Genomic DNA, 25,685 nt, shown 5'->3' with positions numbered 1-25,685 from the left:
TGTCACTACTACTAGCAACACTGGGAATAACATCCTTGGACAGAAATCTTGATTATGTTCTTAGGATACATTCTCTGAAGTGAAAAACCAGTTCACGGGGCACCAACTGCCCACTGCTCCTCACGCCCTGCCCAGCCACCCTGCAGACTCTGCCGGGCCACATGGCACAGGCCCAGCACCGACCCACAGGTGGTCAGGAGCACGGCTCTCTCGCCTTCCAACTCTGCCAGGGCCCCCTCACGCAAAACTCTAAGCACTTAACTCTGGCCAAGAGCATCCAATTACACACAGACAGATGAACTGTAACAGCAGCCACCACTTGAGTGTCTACGATGTGGTTTCACACTGTTGCTTCATTTAAACTTTCAATCTCCTTGAGAGGCAGATATTGTTAATCCTCATTTTGCGGGTGAGGAAACTGAGGCTCAGGTTTTAAATGACTTGGCCAAAGTCATGTAGTCGATGAGTGGCATTACCTGGGACTCAAACCTGGGACTCTATGACCCCAAAGAAGCCACCGAGAAAGGATGAGGCAGGTTGATGCTGGTGCTCACCTAGTGTTTCACAGCTTGTGTTCCGGGAGCACTGCCCGCTGTCCCTGTCCAGAGAGGACAGTTGCTCGTCTGACTTGCTGAGCTTGCCTATGCTGCTGCAGGGGGAGAGGCGGGGCGACTCCCCGCCGTATGAGTGGCTGCCTCCAGACAGTCGCCTCTGTGCGTAACAGTCAACGTCAAAATCCTTGGGTGGAAAAATAAAAACAAATCCAAGTCACTCCTGAGAAACCAGAGACCAGGGATGGGGCAATCAGTACATTTACTTAGGGAAGGAAATACTGCCAAGCTCAGAAACCGTCTTCGACATCAGCAATAAAACCACACAGACAGATGAGAAAGCTGTTGTGGTGTTTGGGGTATGTGGCCAGGGAGGGCCCTGGGGCTGGGGCTCAGATGTCCCCAGGAGATGTCCCTTTGGCTCTAGCCTCCCCATCCCCCTGGCCCCTACACTCCATACAAGAACTTCTACCGTGTCCTGAAGCCAGAAGGATGACCGTGCGGCCTCCAAGCCCTCGAAGAGTGTGTGTCGACCTGGCAAACACCAGGGCCCGAAAGACCCCTGGGTTTCCTTTAGCTTCAGGAGCCAAATCCCAAAACCCTCCCTCCGCTTCCCCACATAGCGAATAGGGGCTGCATTACCTGCCTATTAATTCCAACAGGCAAACTGGAGCCACTGGTGGCTCGACTCATGGGGGCCACCACAGCCACTCGGGTAGGGGACGGTGCCGACTGTCTTTTCTTGGGTGGCAGTGCTGGGGGAGGACTGAAACAGACAGAACATCCAGGCAGACCAAGCAATGCACACAAAAGCTCTGCGGCACCATATCAGGGTGCAGGATGTGGGGTTCTTTCATCAGAGACTCTCCACACCCCATTTTCACACTTCAACTCCTACCCATTCCCCTCCTGCCAAAATAAAACCCATAAATACCAAAAGAACAAAGAAGAACCACCTTTTCTTTTCCTTTCATAACAAATCACGCCAGGTGCCACTGGGCTGAAGCTTTCACAAGGAAAGCCTTTAGGAGAGCTCAGACGGTATAACAGGGGGAGGCGGGGCGGGGCCCAGACACCCCAGGAGACGCCCCTCCCGAGGAAGGCCTAACCTCCATGGTTTGTACAGAGGAAGGGCCTGAGCTCGGGGTTCTCGTCCAGCCTGCACGACCTCCCTTTTCTGCTCGTTCTATCCTCTATGTCTCACATCGTGTCACGAAGAAAGGCGCTGCTGGACAACAGGAAGGTAATTACCTGTTATCGACCACCCGAATACCAGGTAAAGGGGGCTTGGGGGGCGCGACCTCTTCGTCTGTGGCATCCGGGAGGAGCTCGGCAGGCTGTGACACCCCTGCCGTCTTGTTTAGGATTTCCATCTCACGGTCTGACAGGGGGAGCTCGGACGGGCTGGAGAGTGGAGAAGAGTGTGGGGTTACAGATGGTCGTGGGCGGGATGGAGCACACACAGGTCTCCAGAGGGTTAAGATCTGACCCGGGCAGGGGCACGATGGGGTTGGGCTGGGGCTGAGGGCAGGTACCCCAGACACAGGGCCCTGGGGTTCAAGTCTGGTTTGATAGCTAACAAACCACTGGAGCTTGGCCGTGTCCCCGACTCTGCACCTCAGTGTCGTCATCTGCAGACGACCTAAAGGCCCTCTAGAATGCTCCAAATTCATGCTTCACGTTTTCACCAGGGCATGCAGTAGAAATGGATGCAAGCTATTACAACTGTTCACGTTGCCTTCAGTTTACTCCCTGACCAAGCAGGAGTGCTCTCAAGTCAAATCCCCCAAATCCAAACCCTTAAAAATTCTTTCTAATCACAAAGTGAAGTTGGTCAGGAAAAGTGCTGGTGTCTGGGCACCCTCACACGCTTTGCTCAGAAACAGTCACACGAAATGCTGAGCTTGAGAGGCGGCGATACTTCACAGCCTGCGCGAAAAGTACGCTCCGAACTCTCCACTGAACACAGAACGGGGCCTCAAGCAGCCTACTTGACCTGCTGCCCACACGGCCCCATCCTGTGTCCTGCGTGGACTCTGCCACCGAATGTGACCCTGACCACAGCGCGATCGGTCAGCACTTACCCGTCAGGCTTGCCGGGCGGGGAACTGGGCTTGACTGGGCTCGTTGGCGATGGACGTCCCTGCTTCTCGATGGTCAGTCTGACCAGCTCCTACACCCCACACAAGAGACAGGCAATGAGCAGAGCTCCCGTCACCACTGAGCGTTCACAAGAAGGCAGGTGGCTTGTCTGCCCCCACTGCTGAGACTCGTTTCTCTGTCTACAGAGTCCCCACACACCATAAAGGCAAGTATTATTTGCCTTAGGTAATCTGCACAGCTTCCCAAATGTCCCCTGCCCTCCAAAAATACTTTGATAGCATGTCAAGAAGTTTCACATGCATAAAGACACTTCCTCTTGGGAGGGGAAATGGCAAACCCCATGGTCTCAAAATGACTAAGTTTATCACACAAATTAAACACCCAGTAGAACAGATTCCCAGTCAGCTTGTGGGGAAAGAACCATATGTTCTCTAAAGCCATTATATTATTAAATATGTGCACAACAATGGCTTTGGGTGGTTTCCCAAGAAGAGCTGGCCTTGGGTGTGGTGGCACCTGGTACCTCAAGGGACTGGCCGGGGTCTTTGTCAACGGAGAGGAGTTAAGGCACATTACCCACCAGAGAGATGACTTAAAACCGTTAAAATAGAAAAAAAGAAAAGGAAAATTGTTTTTTAAAATATAGCAAACAAACAAAAGGGATGAGATTAGGGCCCGTTTGTTTCTTTTTCTTTCCAGCTAGAATGCATTTTTCCCAGTCTGATGAGTTTTGACAATTGCATATATCCAAAGTAGGAACTACTAACAACCCATGGAACATTCCCATCACCCTTTCCAGTCAACCTGCCCCACCCCAACCACTTTTTTACTTCTGGTATCACAGATTACTTCTGCCTATTCTAGAACTCGACATAAATGGTACTGTATGGTATGTATGCTTTTGTGTCCATCTTCTTTTTTTAAATGGCTTTAAGGACATATAATTCACATGCCATAAAATTCACTCATTTAAAGCACACAATTCTGTGGTTTTTAGTCTGTCCACAGAGTAGTGCAACCATCAAGACAATCAAGTTTAGGACTTTTCATCACCCCAAAAAGAAACCCTGTGCCCATCTGTAGTCCCTCCTCATTTCCCTCAACCCCACCAGCCCCTGGAAACCACTAATCTATGTTGTGTCTCCACAGATTTGCCTGTTGTCTTTTGCTCAGCATGGACTGCCATGCTTTTGTGGACGTGAGCAGCATTCCCATGTACGGATAAACGCCGATTTCTTTAGCTATCCTCCTGCTGATGGGCATCTGGCTAGGACCTCCTAGTGTTTCACGAGGGGTTTCAGGCTTCTAGCACCAACAGCCATTTCTGAAGTTGCAGAGGAAGCAGTGAGGGCTGCCAGCACGCAGCACAGCAAGTCTCCCTAGATCAGAGACCGCAAAGCATCCCCACACTTGAAAACGCCACACATAAAAAGTGTGGCATATGTTGGAAATAAGACAGAGTTAGTTGACATCCTTCCCAGAGCAAGGGTTCTTTCAAAAACATAGAAACTAGAGAAAAGATGAACACACCAAAAGAAATATCAAAGAAGAAATTCACAAATGTAAATACCAATGGTCAATAATTATAAGAGATTCTCCAGCTTAGATGGTAACAAAATAGAAACTCCTAGACATGGTGGATGGGAGCATCACTTTGGACAGCCTCTCCAGAGGATGATAACAGTATATATCAAAAGTCTTAAATATTTGCATTATAAGAATTTTGCTCAAGAAAAATGTCATGAGTGTGTGTAAAAATTAAACCACAGAGGGTGGTCATCACAGCATTATACATATTATTATGTATTGTTAATGTAATAATAGTTTAATATTTCATAATTAAATATTCAATAATAGGTACTGATTACGTAAGTCAAGAGAGACCAAACAACAGACCGTTATATTGCCATTAAAAACAAAGTCACAACAAGAATATATGGTATGGCGTGGAAAGATGCTATAATACAACATTCAGTGGGAAAACTGCCCTGGGTAGCATGCTGGTATATAGCGTATGTTTTGGAAACAAATGTAACAGAAAAAATATGGCTATGAAACATCCCTTATCTTGTTTTTTTCTCTTTACTTTCTAAGTTTTCTATAATGAACTTGTATTACCTCTGAAATAATAAACAAACAACCCCCCCCAATAAAGGCATATAAATATAAGCAGATTCAGTGTTAGCCCAGTCTGTACCAGTGATGCCTACTCTTGGAGAAATGAGAACAATTGAGGATCTCTAAGAGCCTGGTCCTGGCAGAAGAAAAGAGAACTGACACTTGCCTGTTATCACAATCTAGAAGTTAACAGTTAAGGAACAGCTACCTAGCCGGTGATTATGAACAGGCCGAGATGGAGGGATAGAGACTCCGTAATCAGAAGAGATGGCAGACGGAACACGGAGGCTGCCCCCTGACCCCCATAGCTGGAGGAGGGTGGGAGAGGCAGCTCATCCTGAAGGCCACAGCGACCTGGGGCCCTGCTGTCAGGTTCGCTTTTCTTTAGAGCAGGGCACAAGGAGCACAGAGAGGGCTCCACTGTGCATCTGCTGACACAGGAAAACATTCCACCCATTCTTTATTGATTCGGGAGCAATTATAATTAGATCACCATCTTTCTGAACAGGCAGCTGTGAACTCAACCAGTGAACGATGGCGAAGAATCTTGGAACGACAGGCACACATGTGCAAGCGTGCACCCGGATTCCAAGATGACATCGTGATCACAGCAACTCTCCCTTGTACCAGGTCGCTGGCCTAGGCTTGAAAAGAGTGTGCAAAAGGGACGGTGGCTTTTTTTATTTACCACCAACCTTCCTGCCTAAACAGAAGGTCGTTAGTCTCAACTTGCTTTAACTATCACAGACAAAGGAAAACCCTTAAAACGTGCACATATCTGGCTACTGTGCTAAGCCTAATCTCATTGAAAGCTGACCATTTGTAACTTGGTGAGAGCCAAACACCTACTAAAGGCAGAATTTCTGAGAGGCATGTCTCACTTTTTAATCGTTGTGAGGCACAAGTTAGAAAAGGCTATGTATCTATAGTCAGCGACTATAAACTACCAGTTCACTGAAAATCAGGTTTTTTTGTTTTGTTTTACTTTTGGAGACAGGGTCTTGCTTTGCTGCCCAGGCTAACGTGCAGTGGCATCATCAACCACTGAGCTCACTGCAACCGCAAACTCCTGGGCTCAAGGGGTCCTCCTATCTCAGCCTCCCAAGTAGTAGCTGGGACTACAGGCGCTCGCCACCATGACCAGCTATTAATAATTTTTCTATATTTTGTAGATACAGGGTCTTCCTATGTTGTCCAGGCTGGTCTCAAACTCCTGGCCTCAAGGAATCCTCCCACTTCGGACTCCCAAAGTGCTAGGATTACAGGTGTTAAGCTACCACATCTGGCCTGAAAATCAGCTTTTAAAAGCCAGAAAGATCTTTGAAAAAGTTATCTTCCCAAATACATACTACTTTATTTCCAAGCTCATTTAATCCACATTGATAATGATCATAGAAGTGGAAGGGCTTAAATGACCTTCAACAAGTCAAAATACAGTACCACTACTCAAGAGAAAGTAACCCCATCCATCTTCCCAGCTTCTCCTTGGCACTGAGACAAAGCCACTTCCCGGCAGAGGGGACACGCACCGCACAAGGAAAGTGCTCCCGACCAGGTGCCCATGGGCAACACCAATTTCACTGCCATGCTACCCCTGCCACGAAGGGCCCCATGCACACAGCATCATGGCTGATGCCCTCCAGGTTCACACAGAGGGAGACGTGATTTCACTGAAAAGCACACCAGTCTACAACTTGTGGCCTTCCGTTCCTGGTCACGTCCCATCTCTGTCTATCCTCTGTCCCTTTCTGGCCCTGTGAATCAATCTCCCGGGTGCGGGTATCAGAGCCCAGCAAGACATGTGTTTATGTCACCGTGACATAACCCCTCTCTCAGGTCGTTCTTCTGACAAATTCGCCAGGAGGCCTTGGAGTGAGTCTGGTTACTAAGTACATGCAACGCAGGCCATTGAGGAGTTGTCTGTAACTGAACCTGTGTGAGGAAATCACAGGCGTGTCCAGCCCTGGTGATTTTTTTATGGCAATAAAAGGGACCTTCCATGCCCACACTCGAAGTGGTAATAAGACGCAACAACAAAAAAGAAGAAGTGGCAGGGCACCGAGCACGCGAGGCCCAGGAGCAGACGGGCGGCGACGGGTCCGTGAGGTCAGCCCTGGAGGCCCACTCTGGCCACGAGGCGCTGGCTGGCACTCCTCCCACAGCCTCAACGCAAGGAGCTGTGGGTGACCTCAAACTCCACACCAGCAAGCGGGGTACCTATGGGGGCCTACCAAGGAGCAGACCAGGGCGGGGGCTGGGGGAACACAACTTTTACAACCGGGCACCTTTGTACTCAAAATAATAATGTAGTTGGGGCAAGAAGCTGCAACTCTAATAATAAGAGCTTGCAAGAGTCACCCTGAAAACAAAGCCCTCACAGATAATTGAAAGACTTTCTCTTGCTCTTTGCAACTCTGCAGAGCAGCCAGCACCAGAAACCACTGGTGCTTCCACCAAAGTAGGAGCTGCTGCTACCCTAGCTGGACAGGGCGCAGCTCTATACCCACAACCCTTGAGATTATAAAAAGTAAATGTTTGGTGTAGGGCTTCGTGTCAGCAGATTTATTAGAAAATATACTTATTGAACTGCTCAGAAAACAGGTTCAGGAGGGGGTTATTAAGGGATACGTTTCATGAAGTTAAGTAATAATCCCTGTGGTCCTGGCTGTGCTTTCGAAGTATTAGTATAAACTCATAATGTGTTTTGACTTAAAGAAAGTAAACATATATTTTTAAGCTCTAGCCACTGAAAAGAACTAGAAACAGTGACCAGCCAGTAGCAGTGAGCAACCTTAGCACTCAAACTGTGGTCTCTAAATACCCTTTTCCAATAAAGGGAATCAGGATTCTTTAAAGGAATGGCTGATTCCAAGTCTGTGATAAAAAATGCCCAAGATAACTTTATCTCAAAAATAAAAAGACTCCCCAAAATTCAAAAATGGTAAAGGACCTGAATAGATATTTCTCCAAACAAGATATACAAATATGACCAATGAGCACATGGAAAGATGCCCAACATCATTAGCCATTAGGGAAATACAAATTAAAACCACACGAGACACTACTTCACATCCACTATGATGGCTGTATCAAAAGATAATAACAAGTGATGAAGAAGACATAGAAAAACTGGAAACCCTCAAAAGCTGATGGTGGGAATGTAAAATGATGCAGTTGTTTGGAAAATGGTCTGGTAGTTTGTCACAAGATCAGACAGTTACTATATGACATTCCTAGGTATACATCCAAGAGAAATGACAACCTATATCCACACAAAAACCTGTATCTGAGTGTTCACAGCAGCATTATTCATAACAGCTAAAAGGTGGAAACCACCCAAATGTCCGTAAGTAAACAGATGAAATGTGGTGTATCTGTGCACTAGAATATTATTTGGCAGTAGAAAAGATTAAGTACTGATACATGCTACAACATTGGATGAACCTTGGGAATACTGGACACTGAATTAAAAAACTGTTTGAGGCCGGGCGCGGTGGCTCAGGAGGCCGAGGTGGGCGGATCGTTTGAGCTCAGGAGTTTGAGACCAGCCTGAGCAAGAGCGAGACCCTGTCTCTACTAAAAATAGAAAGAAATTAATTGGACAGCTAAAAGTATATAGAAAAAATTAGCCAGGCATGGTGGCGCATGCCTGTAGTCCCAGCTACTCGGGAGGCTGAGGCAGGAGGATCGCTTGAGCCCAGGAGTATGAGGTTGCTGTGAGCTAGGATGACACCACGGCACTCACTCTAGCCCGGGCAACAGAGTGAGACTCTGTCTCAAAAAAAAAAAAAAAAAAAAAGATGTTTGAAAATAGCAAACTATTATACCCTGTTGGCCATATCCAGCCCAGGGCTTGTTTTTGTAAGGCTCTCAAGGTAAGAATGGTTTATAAAAAAATAAAAATAAAAAACCAAAGAATATGTAACAGAGACTATATGTAGCCTGAGAAGCTAAAACATTTACTATCTCACCCGTTACAGAAAAGGTTTGCCTTGTTCTAAAGACACGTCCCAAGGTGTTTACAGACGGAAGCATCCGGTGTCTGGGATTTGCCCCGCAGGAGCAGGCAGGGGCACGGAGGAAACAAGACTGGCTGCGAGCAGACGGTGCAGAAGCTGTGGGACAGGGCTCCATTATTCTCTTTTATGCTCATTATTCTTTTTCTATTCACTATTGCCTTTTTTACAAATGTTTGAAATTTTTCATAATAAAAATAGGCTGAAAAGGAATAAAAGAGATGGCTCATTTGAAATGTCAGTGTGGTAGAGAACAATATCTGTTCTTCCTTACTGATAGATTTTTAACAGGGCATGTGACTAACTTCTAGCCAATAAACTGTAAGCAGAAGTTTTGTGAGGCCTTCTGAGGAACCTCCTTAAAGGTAGAAGGCACAACTTCCTACCCTTTCATTTTCCTCGCTGGCTGGAATGTTGTCATGATGGCTGGAGACTACGTAGCCTTTTTGAACCGTGAGGTAGAATCCATGTGCTAAGGATGACAGGAAAGCAAGATGGAACAAGAGTACTTTGCAAAAATGTCATACTAGCCCTAGACTGTGCATCTCTGAACTTCCTATACATGAAAGACAAAAAGTTCTGTTTTTTAAATGCCACTATTATTTTGGGTTTTCTTGCAGTCAAACCTAATCATAAATGCTATAGTCAGGAAAACATTCTTGTCAAAATACTGTTATAGAGTTTGAGTCTGAAACACAAGCCCAGTTTTGGGTGGTGATGGTTAAATGATAGAACTGTAGGTATTCCACAAAGTTTCCTCCCAAGGTTATCAGTGTAAGGCTTTTTTTTTTTTCTTTTTCTCTTTAATTACAAAAACTTTGTTGTGTATGTATGGCTGGAGGTTAGGGACAGACACTCTTCTAGGCTGGAGATGGGAGATCCACAAGGGAGCTTTGACATGCCTAGAAGATCTGCAAAGAGAGCAAACCAGAGCGTCCAAGTAGATGAGTAAGGAGTTATATGGCTGAGACAAGAGAAAAAGGCAAAACTTAACTGGTAAAGTTGGGAACAGTTGAGGTGCTGGTTTCAACAGATCGAACTGGGATATCTCTTTGCCCCTGAGTGGCTGAGTCCCTCAGCATCCAGGTGCTGGGCTGGGTATGGTTCTTAGAGGAAAAAAGTGAGGACTCTAAATTCCTCAGAGACTTCCTTCCTCTGAGAGTCACCAGCATCTCTGAGCCAAGGCTCCCGCTGGAAAAGCAGCCCCAGGGCCAGATCGGATAACAGAAGTCTGTCTTTTGGCCTGAGATTTGCAAGATTACCTCGAAAAGAGCCATAATCATTGCCGAGGACCAGTTAGTGTGAGCTGTTCCATGGCTGACAGTACTTTCCCACTGCAGACCGGCCCCCTGAGCACTGCCAGGTACTCTGTGTACATCATCCTCCTTAGTCTTTCCTCTCATCTTCAGGGTGAATATTTTTAAAACCTACTTGAAACTCAGAGAAGTGACTTGCCCAAGGTAACACAGCTAACAAGTGGCATTTACATGGGGGTTTAAATGCTAAATGATACTACCCATACAGGGACAAAAACAAAGTAACCTGTTTTAAAACATTTTTTCAAGCCTTCAAAAAAAAAAAAAAAAGATTCCCTTTAATGACTGAGTTACTTGAAAGACGGAAAGTCAGTTTTGTCAGAAATGTCACGCTGACGTTTCTCCTCCAAGTGGGGTGAAGACGCCCTCTGAATGTATTTCACTTCTGCCCAGTCCTGACCCCTCCCAGCTGGGCGAGGCTCTCTCACACCACCAGGACACAGGCTTCTAAGGTGTCCCTGGCCTGATGGGGACACTGAGAAGCTGGAAGCCAGCTGGCTTGTAGGTGGGACCACAGAGAACCCTTTTTTGAGGGTGACACAGTGCACAGGGTCTAGGAGTCCAGCAGGCCAGGTGTGAATCATAACCTTGCTACTGACTACTGGTCTGAGCCTCAGTTTCTGCACCTGTGAAGGGGGCCTACCTTGGAGGACTGTTATGAGTATTAGGTCTGGGGAACATACAAAAAGCACCCAGCAAACGTTAGCTATTATTACAATTAGACATTAGCAACAAACGCTAACATCACAGTGTCTTGATCATCTTCATTGCCTTTACTGACTCCAGCACAAAAAGATCCCAGTCACAGGTCAATTCCCCATTCTTCAGGCACTGGCCTGTCTCTTCCTTGGGAAAGTATCTCTGACCACCCTGAAAAAGGACTGTCATCCGCACACACTCACGATACCACATGCCATTCTTCCTTGGTAGCACTACACTACGTAACTGTACATTTTTGTTCGTGGTCTTTCTGCCCCCTCTTTGTAGCTCCATAAGGTCAGAGCTGTGCCAGTCTCGTTCATCATTATAGTCCCAATTATATCACACTGCCCAGCACTAAGAAGGTTCTCGTTAAATGGTTCTTTAATAAATGAAACAAAATTGAATTTATAAAGCTCTTCACCTAGACAATTTTTGTTGTGCTAAAATATTTTTAAAACAATTATGGAAAAGTTATTTGTTCTCAGACATTGACAGGTCCATATCTATAGGTTTCTTTTCTTTTCTTTTTTTTATTCCAGTCACTTTGAAAAAATCAAAGATGTTTTTCTTTCAGACATGGCTTTCAACCAATACAGTGGTGCTTTAATGATTCCACAAAGGAAATCTATTTGGGACTGTCACAAAGCTTTATGCGTGGAAACTCCATCTCCTCTGTTTTGTCTGTTCTAACTTGTTTTGAACATCTCATCAGAATCAATTTGATAGAAGGAAACCTTAATAAAGTCACCCGAAAAATAAGTTTTCAACAACAATATTTCCAGAAGCCCTGACAGGAATAGCAAGGGTGGGTGAGCCAGAAATACACGAGTTTGCTGATGAAGTGCGGCCCAGGTCACATCTCATTCTGCCCTGCTGACCTCAAAGAGCTATCGTGAGGACCAAAGAGGATAATGTATGTGACTGTACTTCAAATTCTGGAGCGACATCAGGTCTTATGACAACAGCCACCCTGGGCTACACTGTTAGGCCTCACAGCCCTGAACAGATAATGTAGGACCCAACAATTTTTTGGAATAAAAAAAGACATCGGGGCTCTCAGAGGAAAATACTGACGCCACCTAGTTGAGCCTCCCCTGAATGAACTCACGTCCCCAGCAGACACGCCAGCCTCCACTTACACGGTGCTGGAGGCGGTGAGCCACCCACACTTTCTGGCTAACACACATTCCATTCTGGAGTAATTTGTAACGCCAAACCACGCTTTCTTAGCTTCTCTCTGTAATTTAAACCCTCTGGGGGTCCTTATTCTACTCTCCAGAGCTTCTGGGGAATGTCAAGCCAAGGAGGCAGCTTTCAGGAATTGTCAGCGTGGTTGAGTGGAGAAGGAATTTTTTTTGACCCAGGGTACCTCAGCTATAATTTTGGATTGAAGGGTCTAGAATGAAAGGGGACACAGTTTTTTCAAGCCAAAAGATCTATTGACAAAGCACGCATCTAGCACTACGTAATTAGTAATACACAGCAGCGAAGGCCTTATTCTAAGAGCATCATATGCACTCGTCATATGACTCATTTAACCCTTCCTACAACCCTGGGAGGCACAGTGCTATTATTACAGCTATTTTATAGATGAGTTAACTAAGATGTAGAACAGCTGATTAAATTGCTCAGATTCATAGACTGGTAAGTAGCGAACTTAGGATTCAAACCTAGCCAGCCCCCAAGCTAGCCCCCTTTCCATCGTATCTGGCCTCTCTTAACAGCAGGGTTCCACTTTCCTGTTGGTCACAGCCCTGGTGCTGGCCAAAGGCTCTCACCTGCTTCGTGTCCTGTATCCTGTCTTGCTCCTCAACCACCAGTACTTGTTTTCTCAACTTGGGTTTGTCCCCCGCCCGAATTTCAGATCCTCCATGGCCTTTGCTTCCCACCTTAACTACGATTGGTAACTTCCTATTACAGACAGTTCCACTTCTTACTCATCTCAATCCTGCTTTTTTACCAAGAATCCCAGAAGTTCCTAGGACATGAAAGGTAGTAGTTGACATGCTGGGACTTTTGCTAAGTCAGTGCAGAAAGATCCCCGCAGCACTCTGTCTAGCTGGCAAGCATGCGCGGCCAGAGCCGCGATACAGACTCTCTGAAGATTTAACACAACGCTCAGTGAGGGCTGACTGCTCCAGGCAGCCTTCCCAACTGTCCGGCCGGGCACTCCAAAGGCTTACGAGAGCCACTCGCTCCAGTCCTGAGCGAACTAAGCAGTTACCAAATAGAGTACACAACACTAGAGACGCTGGAAGACATTCCTTCCACTGCGTTACGGTTAGGAACAACTTCTCATGTGGTCCACGCCCAGCAGGCCGGGAACCCGAGCTGGTACCTTCACTCCGTCCAGCACAGCCTTGATGACGCCCTTCACGGTGGTCACCATCTCTTTATCTTCCGAGTTCACTCCTTCCAGCATCACTTGGTCAGACCAGCGGATGAGGTTGGCGAGACTTTGGTACACGCGGCTGTAGCAGGAGGAGAGGGCTGAGCTACAGGGAGGAGATTTTTTAAAAGAATGTTAAAAACTCTGAAGCATGACCATCATGTTAAGATACCCACTGACCACTTTCTCAGTGACGAGGGCATGTTTCTGAGTCTTTCTTTTTGTAAAACTTACACCTCCTTTTAATAAACAAACCTTTTCTTCCCTGAGTCTTTCTCCTTAAATCCAACAAAAAATTTTGTGGAGCTTTATATTCTAATCTGTGTTATAAAATTGTTTTCATTTCTCAAATATAACATAAATATTCCATCACGATAGTTAATGTGCTTTTTCCCACTTCACGTCCCTCTGTGAATTCTGGTGATCTCTCTCAAGGAGCCGCATCTTCCCATCTCCAGGCTGCTGGTCACCAGACTAGCTCAGAGCATCGCGTACTTCTTGTATGAATTAGACTAAAATTCATTTTAGACGTGTCACGGGGAGCCAACAGGTTTTAAAATTTAAATTCCAACGGGAATTTTAACAGCATGTTCCTTTAAAGGAACAGCCACGAGCTCAGAACAGGCCCGTAGTCTATTCGAATTCCTCCTAATATGGGCTCAGCCTCACCATCCTCACGCTGTAACCGGGGCTGAGGTCGCAGCAACGCACTAACGAAGACTGTTTTGAGGACAACAAACCAGAGGTGAGAAGACTTGTGATGGTGGCAGGGGTGCGTGCGTGCACGTGTGAGGTACCAGCTACCAGCTACCAGCTACACTATGTTGCCAACACACACAAACAGAAGCCCAGAGCACTCTGGGAGTGCCTCAGTGATTGTAGAGTAATAGCTGAAACGAAAAATTTTTACATCTTCCACATACTTCTAAATAACTAAAGATAATTTTCCCTAGGAATTCTGAAAAGGATTATTTTTCCATTTTAAATATTATGCATTATAACGGAGCAAGAACAAAAATATAGAAAATGTACAAGCTGCCCCTCCTCCACTCCAAAAAAAACAAAAATGAGGCAGACCTTTAGGAGCCAAAGGTATGTTAATAGTTTTGAGGAAAATATATAATATTGTAAAATATAATTAAAAGAGGTTCTAAAAACAAAGCCATTTAAAACAAAAACCTGAACCAAGCAGTGCTCTAATGAGAAACTCCTCAGAATCAGGTAAGGAGGAAAAGATTTTTCCGAGAGATGGAAAGCTTCCATGTAGCCCGTGGTTCCACTCTGCGCGTGCTCCGACAGGAGCAAAGAAGGGTCAGCAGGAACGAAAGCAAACAGCTCGAGCCCCATTAGAAACAAAAAAATGCTTAAAAGGAGCTCTGAGAAAGCCAGGATTGGTCTGTTTCTGGGGATAACGCGAATGAAAAGCATTCAGTGTTGGATCTATTCTCTCAGGAAGGAGGACTGAGGGGGGAAACAAAAACTGTGGCCTCTCCTGGGGCTGGATCGCAGCGACGTCGTCCTGCGGGAGAATGTGCTTCTGGCAGCTGGACAGACCTCGCCCTCCCTGGCAAGGGCAGGTGGGGCCTCTTTGTTACTTATTTGTTTTCTAAGAGATGAGGCCTCACTCTGTCGCCCAGGCTGGAGTGCAGTGGGGCGACCATAGCTCACTGCAGCCTCAAACTCCTGGGAAAAGCGATTGTCCCGCCTTCCTTCCCAAAGTACTGGGATTACAGGTGTGAGCCGCTGTGGGTGAGGCCTCTTCAACGAAGATTGCTGCCTTCCACCGATGTGCCCACGAGGGATTCCACCAAAGCATCCCACGGTTAAACTACTAGCAACAGTGAGATGAAAAACAGGGGGAAATACTTTTATTTAATACTTAATTTCTACCCTGCACTGGATGCAAGTTTCCCTGAAGGCACTTAAAGAATCTGACAATATGTTCACCCTTCCCATTATTAGCTTGGAAGCAGAGTACTCCTGTGTCAGGGGGACAAGACGTAAGGAAGGAAGGAGGGCTCAGCATTGTAAAAATGCGGCCCAGTGGCCCAGCTGCTAGCTTATTCTGCAGCAGCGCAAAGCTCCCTTGTGATGGCCGGCACGGCTCACGCTCTCGCACGGGCCCCTGGCTGCCCCCACGCAGGAGAATCCTCCCTTCATGGCTCGAACTGAAGAGCCAGCTGTCTGCTCAAGGCCAGTCCCTGCCCATCCTAGACACCGAGGTGAGGGCGGCAAAGGTCTGCCTGTGAGGACCCAGGCACAGAAGGGGCAGGCAAAGACCTTCACAAGCTGCACTTAGGAAAGACACAAGGACAAGACTATAAAAGGAACATTGGAGGAGTATTTTCAACCATTTCGCGGACATCAAGAAAAACAGCACCAGCACTGAGGCCTTCTAAGAGTGGGCACTGGAGACTGCAGGGAAGACAGCGCAGGGCTCAGCCGCACCGATGCTTCCTCCTTCCTCACCCACCAGCGCCAGAGAGCGCCTTGCCAAAGACCACGACGTGCAGGGGTCAGCTGGAACTCTAGCGTGGAAGCCCCAGGGTGGAGAGTTTCTTGGAAATAAAGACACTATTTGCTTTATCTCCCAGAAGAAGAAAACTATGAACTTTACTGCCAAGTTCTGAAAGCAGTTCATAAAAGCTTAGCCTCATGGGGCTAAATGAACAGCAAGCCATCCTGAGGAATCAAAACGGAGATGCGTTTATCCCGAACAGGTACCATAGAAGAAAAACAAAAACTGCCAGCCTCTTAAGAAAAAGCTCCTGCTAGGCTTTCATTTCAAATTACATTTAATACTGCTTTTCTTTTTACATTTAACAATAAATATGGGGCAAGCTTCTTGCTAACCTTTGAGAGGAAAATGCACCCTAACAATAAAAGCATTACCCAACAAAAGCTTCCCGGGGCAAAGGCTCACTCCATGCCCACGCAGTGAATGCTTATAATTTTATGTTGTTGTCTCAGCATCCATTTTTAAATATGCTTAACTTCCTCTCACGTAGGGCTCAAGAACCCTTGATAGGTTTCAACAACCACACCCCGCCCCAGTGGCTCCAGCCAGTGGCCAAAGATGAAAACTTAGAGGTATTTCTTGTCCTGCGCCGGCTGGACTCCCTGGTTTCCCACCGCTTCCTTTAAACGGACCATGGAGACATTTGCCCGAGAACTTAAAGTGACCTCTCAGTAACAGTGTGACCTCCTGGAACTAGTGACTGTTTTAAACCCACCAATTAAAGCTCCCCGCAGGAAACCTGTTTGGATAACAGCCTGGATCCAATAAAGGCTCAGGCCCACGGGGTCCCTTCTCTCCCTCCCTGCCTGTGCTCCCTGACCTCCACGTGTGGCTTCTAGGCTGCTACATACTACCTCGGATCTGAAGTATTTAATACTAAAAAACTCTTGAACTCCCACACTGTGGTTGTGTCATTGAAGCCAGGCCTACAGTCCAACCCTGACAGTAAGGCCTCCCAGGAGACTCATGCAGGTGGGTTACCTGCTGGTACTCTTCCACCTGGGTCGCTGGTGGCTACTGGATACTCAAAGAGCTTCATTCAAAACAGCCCCCTCCCTGCTTCCAGTGAAGCCAGGCACTGTTTGGAAGGTGTCCCAGCTTGACCAGTTAAGCACTGCAGCACCCCTGCTCTAACGGGGTTCTTGTCTACCTCTTTTGCCCTGATCACCCAAAGCAGCTGAGGACTACAATAGCTAGATGCTAATAAGACCGAGTATGTTAGGTGGCTGAGGGTACTAGGAGAAATGCATTCAAACCAATGAGATTATCACTAATGAGCTAATGCAGAGAAATGGCCACAAACTTACACCGTGGCTATATCCCTATGGATGGCAGAGATCTGCCTCAGGGTTGAGGCTTCAGGAGTAACTGTGACCTCAACCCTGCGATGGCATTAAGGATAGTTGTTTTGGAGGGAGGGGTTGAAGGGTGGACGCCTTGTCCTAACTGTTCCTAAAAATCTCCAGTTTCAAGTGCCCAAAAGCCAAGATACCTCTAAGCCTTCCACTGCTCTGACACAGCCGAGGCCTTCGGAGCAACTCACCTGTGCTGAATTCGAGGATCGCTCTGCACCAGGGGTAAGATGGCTTCCAGCACTTTGCTGGCTGACCCTGGAAGCATCTCCAGTACCTTCTTATCAATAGCCATTTTGTCCACAATGGTTTTAAAGTATCGCAAGGCACTGACAACTTCCTTTTCTTTCTCTTCCAGCCAGCTCAGGTTCTGAAAGGAAACGTTAAGCATAAGGAGGGAGGAGAGAGATTAAAGGGAGCTATTTTGAAAAAAATAAATAAAATTTTCTTTAAACTAGCTTGAGATTGATCTGAATGGGAAAGGTTTCTTGTTGCAGAAACCAAGCAGATTATTTTTCTAAGGACTGTAATCAGGAGACAGAGGCTAGAACTGAAGGGAGGAGGAGGCTGGGACAAGAAAGGTCATTTAGTAATTCCTGAGTTCTCATCCCAGACCCCAAGGTCTTGAAAACCACTTCTCCTCCTCTCTGTCCTAGTAACCATCTGAGCTACCACCACGAACCTCACCAAGTGTGGTGAGGGCTAATTTGCTGATGACCTGGATAAGCAGTAGGCCAGTCCCATGGTACATATAATCCTGTAATCAAGAAACCCCAGGCCTTTCTCCCAAAGATCTGAGGGACCGTGCAAGACTGGTCTGGGGCACGAGGGTTCAAAGCCCTTCCCTCGAGACTCCTCACTAGACTCCCACCTTGTTCAGCCCAGTGAAGCCCTCTCGATGAAATGACAGGCTGTGCCCAACAGGCTTGGGAACTCCCAGGGATAGAAAGGGGGACGCTCTGGGGTGAAGAGGTGAAGAAGTCAGAGCAGATGGCAATGACTCATGCACCGGCTGCTAACAGCTCTCAGGGTCCCTCTGCTCCTGAGGAAAGCCGACCCAAGAGGAAAAGAAAATACGGAGCCCTGCACTTTCCAGTATTCAAAGCACCACCCAACTCTTCTCCTCGACTGCAGGAGACGTGGGTCCACAGCCAGTGGCATACACACCGCTTTCGTTCCTCCCCACCCCGCACTAGTCCTGGTGTCCATGAGCCAGGTCCCAGCTGGCTGGCAGGGCAAGCAAAATCAGGAGCAATCTACAGAACGGATAAACGCTAAGTGGATACCGACTCCGGTGGGACCGGTGACATGCCCCGTGCAAATTAAGGGGGAGGGGTACTACGAGAAAAACTGCCACCTGTGGGCTCTTTTCAGTCCAGAAAATGTAAGCAATTGAGGGTAAGCAAATAATTTCTAGAAAAAGCTGATTTAAATAATAATTTATAAATATACAAATAATAGGAATAAAGTGAAAAGTGACTGTGATTCTGAACACTAGCTCTTTTCTTCTAACATGATGGGGAATGTTATTTTGAATTAAATTAATTCAATAGTAGAGGCTTTTATTTCATAGAATATCAAAAGAAAAATATATAAATGAATGAGATTAACAAGTAAATAGCTACTTCAGTCAGACAACTTTCAAAGACCCAGTGCAATTTCTCTCAACAGGTACTTCCCAAAACGTTCTCCAGAGCACCCCTTCCTCATCCCCTGGAGAGGGGGACAACTGGATCCCTGTGCCCTGGCTTTATGTTTCTCTTTTCACTACCTGACACATTTGTTTATTTCCTCTCTGCAAGAGGCCAGGTGCTTGTTTCTCCATCTCATGGACGAAAGCTCTCTGTTCCACCATCCCCTGCCCACTGGCAGGAAGAACCTGAGTAAGAAGGAATCGCGGTGCGTGCATACATCAAATGTGCCCAAAGCCACAGTCAGCCTGGCAAGAGGAGGACTATGACAATAACACTGCCATCTTAGCATATCAGAAAGTGGCAGAAGCCAGAAATGATGAAACTTGGCGAGGGAAGAGGAAACATTTTAAGAAAATGTGTCATCAGGTTTGCTAGGCATTGGAAAGGGGCAAGGCACTTCAGAGCAAGAAGAGAATCTTCCTGTTGTTGCAGAGAGATCAAGTCAGCTATTTAAGAGCCAGGCTGCCCTCGGCTCCTGATAAAGGAGCCAACAACTTAGCAGAGTCAGGTTGCATCCATTAACCCTCAAATTCCACTCCCAGAATCAATGCCCTCTGAACATTGTGCATTCCCCTACCCCTTCAGCTGTTAAACTGTGGCTTCTTGCAAAATGCGGCCCACAGTCAAGAGTTTACAATGACACACCTATACCCAGCACCAGACAGAACTTGGGACTCGATGCCTTGCCTTTGCTAAAATGGCCCGGCTGCATAACCTGAGAGGCAGATGCATCTACCTGCACAGCCCTCCTGCGGGGGATGAGTTGCCGCCACTGGTTCACATAAGCCTGGAAACTAAACAAGACTCTCTGTGCCTGGGGAGGGCCTAGACACAGCCGCTGGACATGGGGCCTGTCATTCACAAACGGGAAGAGTAACACTGGCCCTGTGTAGCCAAAGAGGTAAATGTGGGGACTGGATGAGATGCAAATGCAAGTGGTGCATCAACTTAACAGACGCTCCACCAACATCAGAGGCTGTGTATCTGCTAATAATAAGGCCAAGAAAGAGAACAAAAGATGTACAACTCTGAAAGGGAAAGAAAGAGACCAGATGATTGCTACCACTCATCAAGGACTTCTAGTCACCCACTGTGCTATGTATTTTATACACATTGTTTCATTTAAGGGTTACAACCACCATATAAAGTAGACACTATTATTTCACAGGTGAGGAAACTGAGGCTTGGTGGGGAACAGGGAGGTTAAGCAACCTGCCCAAGGTCACACAGCTGTAGTAAAGGAAATGGAATTTGAACTTTGTTAGATTGCAGAGCCTGGGCAGATGGAGAGGAGAAAAAAGATCAATCTGAAATCTACTGTAAGAAGTGAAATAATTTACTAGAGATTCCCTGGTCTAAAACTCTATTCAATGAATCAGTAAAATGAGGCCCAGATGGCAGAGATGGACAGAAAGCTTCCACCGGCTTTCCTGCCCATGGGGCTGTGCTCATTTGGGACACTGGGGCTGCTGCTTTGCTGCTATATGCCACTATACTGGCTCTGCAGGAGACAGAAATGAGGAAAAACTGGTCCCCATCTTCCGACACTTCTCTCCTAAGAGCAGAGTAGCATCTAGGGCAACCCCAACCTGCCTTTTCTTTTCCTTGTCTCAGCCTGGGGCCTGTCTTCTCTACAGCAACTCAAGTCTCATTCCCGAGCGGGAGGACAGTGAATCATACAAATCTGGGCTAAGCCTGGGGAAGTGAGGAGGAAAACAAATCACAAACAGTATAATAAAAAACTTAAATCACAGGATTTTTTAAAAGGCAACACAACATTATTATTCTCCATTGGACCAGAACAGCGAGGTCCAGCAAGACGTGTTTAACACAGAGATCAGTTACAGCAGGCACCCCATCACCGCCCACCACCCCGCTCTCTGGCAGCAGCATCTCCCCGCTTATTTTCATAAGATGTTGAAAGCAGAAAGGGAAAGGCTCTCAGGAGTCTACTCAGCAAGCCCCTGGATCTAACCCTCTGTCCACATGCCCTCATGGAGGAAGGACCCACACCTCCCAGGCCATGTTGGACTGCGCTAACTGTAATTATGCAGGGACTCCCAGAATGTGGCTAAATGGTCTCCACTACTTTAACACTCTGCAGCTCACTGCTAGCCTTGTTTAAAAGTTGCAAAAAAGTTTATAAATTCACCAGAGTGTACTCTGAATTTTAAAATTCAACTAAGAAGATGTAAGAGACTACTAATAGTAGTCTGGAAAGACAATGGAACATAGTGGGAAAACCAGATTTCAGCTAAGAAAACTTGAGCCAGAGCCAACACTGTCTGCACAGTGGGAATAATAAAAGCTTTCCCGCACAGTTATGGTGAGGAGTAAATAAGACAGTAAATGAAACCACCCAGGACAGGGCCTGCGCAAAGAGAGACCCTCAGTAAGTGGCAATGAATCTGAATCTGTACATCTACCTCCCTGTGCTTCAATTTCCCATGTGTTTAAAAAGAGAAAGCCACGTACACAACCTGGGATAGAACGAGAAGGTATATAAATGCTCCCTAAGTGACAGCGAATGAACAACAAATGAGGACGGGATCTACGGCAAGGTTTCTTGACATAACCGTCTGAGTCCACACGCTCTGGCGGATTCCTCAACATTTCCAGTTGTCTGTGGGCCTCCACTAAGCAACACCTACTTTGTCCCACGCAGGTGACTTGGGGCAGGGCACAGTAATCCAACCTTTCTTAAAGAGGAATTACCGGCCGGGTGCGGTGACTCACGCCTGTAATCCTAGCTCTCTGGGAGGCCGAGGTGGGCGGATTGTTTGAGCTCAGGAGTTCGAAACCAGCCTGAGCAAGAGCGAGACCCCGTCTCTACTAAAAAATTAGAAAGAAATGATCTGGACAACTAAAAGTATATAGAAAAAATTAGCCGGGCATGGTAGCGCATGCCTGTAGTCCTAGCTACTCGGGAGGCTGAGGCAAGAGGATCGCTTGAGCCCAGGAGTTTGAGGTTGCTGTGAGCTAGGATGACGCCATGGCACTCTAGCCCGGGCAACACAGTGAGACTCTGTCTCAAAAAAAAAAAAAGAGCAATTACCAAAAAAGGGACAACACTCCTCCTTGGTAGAAGATCACCCCTACGGCTTCTTGCCACGTAACAGTTCTCTCAGCCTCAGCAATACTGACATTTTGGGGCAGACAATTCTTTGTTTTGGGGGAGCTGTCCTGTATGTTGTATGATGTTTACCTGCACCCCGGGCCCCTACCCACTAGATGCCAGTAGCACCTGCTTCACCCTCCCATTGTGACAACCAAAACTGTCTCCAGACAGCGCCAAGTGTCCGCTGGGCCTTGCAGGTGCCCCACCAAGTCAATGTACTCTAGCATCATGCTTTCTTCCATGACCTCTCCTGGAATAGTGAATAAAAAGGAAACAAATCCAAGAAGTGAGTGGCCGAACAGTTTCATATCAGAGTTCACTGGCAGAACAAAGCTATTGGTAAATCACTTCATTCTGAACCGCCTGGACTTGTGTTAGAGGACAACTTATGCTCTCCTTGGAGTTTAATATTAAACTCAGCTCTAAGAGGTTGCTAAACAGATTGTAATAAAAAATAATTGTGCTACAACTATTATGTACCATAATAATTAAAAACACAAAATTGTGGCACTGACCAAATCTTCTACTTTATTACTCTCCTTCCATCTGGCCAACACTGACTCTCTGCCTCCTCCTCTTTGGCCTCCTGTGCTTAACAGATGGATGGGGTGGGAAAAACTTTTTCAATGAAAGACTTTTGGATTTAAAACCTTTATTTTATCTACTTTTAACTAGAATTTTAAGAGATTCTGCTGGTCAACATAAAATCCGAAAACAGATAAATTGCAACATTCGAGAATTAGGTGTTTAAACAACAAGGTACTGTTTACCAGCTGCATCATGTTGACAGACGTGACAACGGCTCTACTGCACGGGAGTTAGGCTTCGGATCATCACTAAAGGACTAAGGATCTATTGTCCACGAGGCTTGTTTTTATTTTACATTGATAAGTTTAGTTTTATGTACAGTAGTGAGCTGGGATTAATATTTAGATGTGTGAGATATTAAATAAATTCTTTCATAAAGAGGAAACGTAGCATCTCAAGAATTCGGACTTTGACGTCAGACAGCCTGCGTTCAAATCTCGACTTCGTCACATTTTTACCCTTTCACTTTGGCTAAATGCTACAATCTCTCTATAGATTCAGTTTCCTTTTCAGCAAAGTAGGTTTTCATCACCTGTCAGGGTTGTTGTGAAGATAAGAGAACACGTGTAAAGCACTTAGCATGGGGCCAAGAAAAGGCTCAGTAAATGTTAGCGACCCAGAAGGTGTCCCTGGCTCTGAGAGCACTTGGTTACGTGGCAGTCTCACCACACTCCTTGCAAGATATCTAAGGGAGCACTCTAAGGTTCTAGAAGCCTTTCCCCTTCTAACTATTCAGCTCATCTTAGCAATTCAAGGAAAGAACAGCTGGTCTTGAGGGAAGAGACTTACCCACTTCCCCCAGAACCCGTTGGACCCAAGCAGCACACCCAGACCAACCCTAGAAAGAATCCCCAAGCTTTTGCCATAGAGCACTGAGCTCTCTCCAAAGATCATGAGAGCTTGGATAAACTCTCACTTTTATCCAAGGCCCCTTGGACTCTTTTTTTTTTCCTCAACGATTCAGCCCACAGTTGCCCCCCCCAAGAGAACACAATGATATTGCAATAGATTTTTTTCCATCCCCAAAACCATGGACCAGGATTCTGCAGTAGAAGGCAAGGCAAACCCAATTGTTCTTAATGTCACACTGACCTTCTGCCTTTGAGACCTGGAAGCCACAGCACTGGTGGACATAAATTCTACTGCCTGCTGCTCCAGATCCAAGGGGATAGGGTAGCCCTCTGGTAGAAATCTGTCTGTTGCCTCCTGGAAGAGAGGAAACCTGGATTCCTACAGAGCTTGAAATGGCCGTTTTAGCCTGAAGGGAGGGGTTGATGAAAATCAATAGCTGTTCCAACATATCTGGCTTGACTGGCCCTGCTGAGGTTACTAGCACTTGAGGACATCTTTGCCGGGTTTCAAGGGGTTTGCACGTTTCAGAGCACTGGCCCTAAAGCCGAATGATGGACGTTCTGGACATCACAAACTTCCCTGGTTCGAGTGTGCACCAGGGCAATATGGGGAACTCTGGGGCAGGGAGGCAGCATCCTGGGGTGTGAACATAACGTGCTCAGCTGTTTTAAATGCTCAGGGGATGACACAGCTGGAAAAGAACTGTTCTAGCCAACTGAGCTTGACTCTGATTAACATGGCAAGCACTCACCATCCTAATGGCTCTTATTTCACAAGGACACTGAAGGCCCCACCTGGAACCATGGAATACTACGGAATAGGTGTGATGTACTCAAAACTCAATCCCCAGGGAGTGAACATACAACCAGCACAAACTTATACTGCTCAAAGCAGGCGAGGCCAGGAGAAACACCTGGAGAGAGTCAGCTTACTTTGTTCACAGGCTTCTCTGGAATCTTCACAGACACCTCAGCCGGTTTTCCCTTCTTTGACGGCGTTCTCTTGATTTTAGGCGAGTGGAATTTGTCCATCAGCTTCATGGTGAAGGAAGAGAGATGAGAACGCTGAGAGTCTGAAAACAAAGAGGGTACTGACTGTCAGAGGGCAGAGTGAGAAGAAGAATGGTTCACTGACCTTTTGTGGAAATGAGCAATGTCCCCAAACCAGTCTTTTTTCCTGGCCATTCAGAGTTTCAAAGGGAGGGAAATACGGATCCATTACAACATCTCTGCTCGCATGTTTCAATTTTTGCAACTTCCATCTACATTAGGTTGTTCAGAATTGTGGAAATCAGAGGCAGTCCAAACAAATATGGAAAAAGAACTTGTAAATATTTCCAAATGTCCTTATAGAATCCATACGATGATCTAACCAACATCCAAGGGAACTGGCTAAGGAGAAAGAATACCAAGTAGAATCACAGAAGTACAGGATGTAAGAACTGGAAAGGAAGGCCCTTTTGAATCATCCTCCTCATTCTTTGGTTTAGGGAACTGCAACAGTGACATGTGCAAGGCTCCACAGTTGGAAGGGGCAATTAAACTAGAAGTAAGGTGTTCGAAATCCTCTGGACCATGGTGAAAGACTGAGTGATTTCCCCCTAAGATCAGGAACAAGACTATGATGTTTATTCTTGCCACTCCTATTTGATATTGTACTGGAGGTTCTTGTGGGTCAATTAGGTATGAAAAAGAAATAAAAGGCATCCAGATTGGAAAAGGAAGATGTATTTCTATTTGTAGACGACATGATTTTATGTATGGAAATTCCCAAGCAATCCACTAAAAAACTATTAGTACTAATAAGCAAATTCAGTAAGGTGACAAGATAACAGAACAATGTACAAAAATCAATTGTATTTCTATACAGTAGCAATGAACATTCCAAAATAAAACTTCAAAAGCTTCCATTTACAGTACCAAAAATAATAAAATACACAGGCATAAATTCAATAACAGAAACAAAAGACACTGAAAACTACAAAACATCATTGCAAGAAATTAGAGATAATCTAAATAAATGGAAACACATTTTCTGTCATGGATCAAAAGGTTAATATTATTAAGACGGCAATACTACCCAAATTGATCTACACATTCAATGTAATCCCTATAACAATCCCAGCTGGCTGATTTTTTGCAGACAGTGACAATCTAATACTAAAATTAGTATGGAAATACAAGAGACCCAAATAGCCAAAAGTCTTGAAGAAGAAGAACAAAGTTGGAGGACTCACACTTCTCAACTTAAAAACTACCACAGGCCGGGTGCGGTGGCTCACGCCTGTAATCCTAGCTCTCTGGGAGGCCGAGGTGGGCGGATTGTTTGAGCTCAGGAGTTTGAAACCAGCCTGAGCAAGAGCGAGACC

General features: G+C 46.1%; 1 protein-coding gene across 5 annotated transcripts in view; it reads right to left on the bottom strand.

Moving 5' to 3' along the window:
• Positions 1–24,386, bottom strand: part of RAPGEF1 (Rap guanine nucleotide exchange factor (GEF) 1) — a 63,151-nt gene extending 38,765 nt beyond the window's left edge. For 3 of the 5 annotated variants that reach the window (XM_012639863.1, XM_012639865.1, XM_012639867.1), the window contains exons 1-8: positions 24,250–24,386; positions 23,558–23,671; positions 17,257–17,435; positions 13,145–13,301; positions 2,636–2,724; positions 1,803–1,955; positions 1,194–1,317; positions 555–738 (exon numbers count right to left, since the gene is read on the bottom strand). In XM_012639863.1, the coding sequence (XP_012495317.1) occupies positions 555–738; positions 1,194–1,317; positions 1,803–1,955; positions 2,636–2,724; positions 13,145–13,301; positions 17,257–17,435; positions 23,558–23,671; positions 24,250–24,357 (1,108 nt within the window). In that variant the 5' untranslated portion in view covers positions 24,358–24,386. The remainder of the gene's footprint in view (positions 1–554; positions 739–1,193; positions 1,318–1,802; positions 1,956–2,635; positions 2,725–13,144; positions 13,302–17,256; positions 17,436–23,557; positions 23,672–24,249) is intronic. The other 2 variants (XM_012639864.1, XM_012639866.1) reach the window with 2 other exon arrangements.
• Between the last annotated feature and the right edge of the window lie 1,299 nt (positions 24,387–25,685).

This window comes from Propithecus coquereli, unplaced genomic scaffold (genome assembly GCF_000956105.1).
Source record: "Propithecus coquereli isolate 6110/MARCELLA unplaced genomic scaffold, Pcoq_1.0 Scaffold142, whole genome shotgun sequence".
Taxonomy (NCBI): domain Eukaryota; kingdom Metazoa; phylum Chordata; class Mammalia; order Primates; family Indriidae; genus Propithecus; species Propithecus coquereli.
This window is presented reverse-complemented; position numbering and strand designations above follow the sequence as displayed.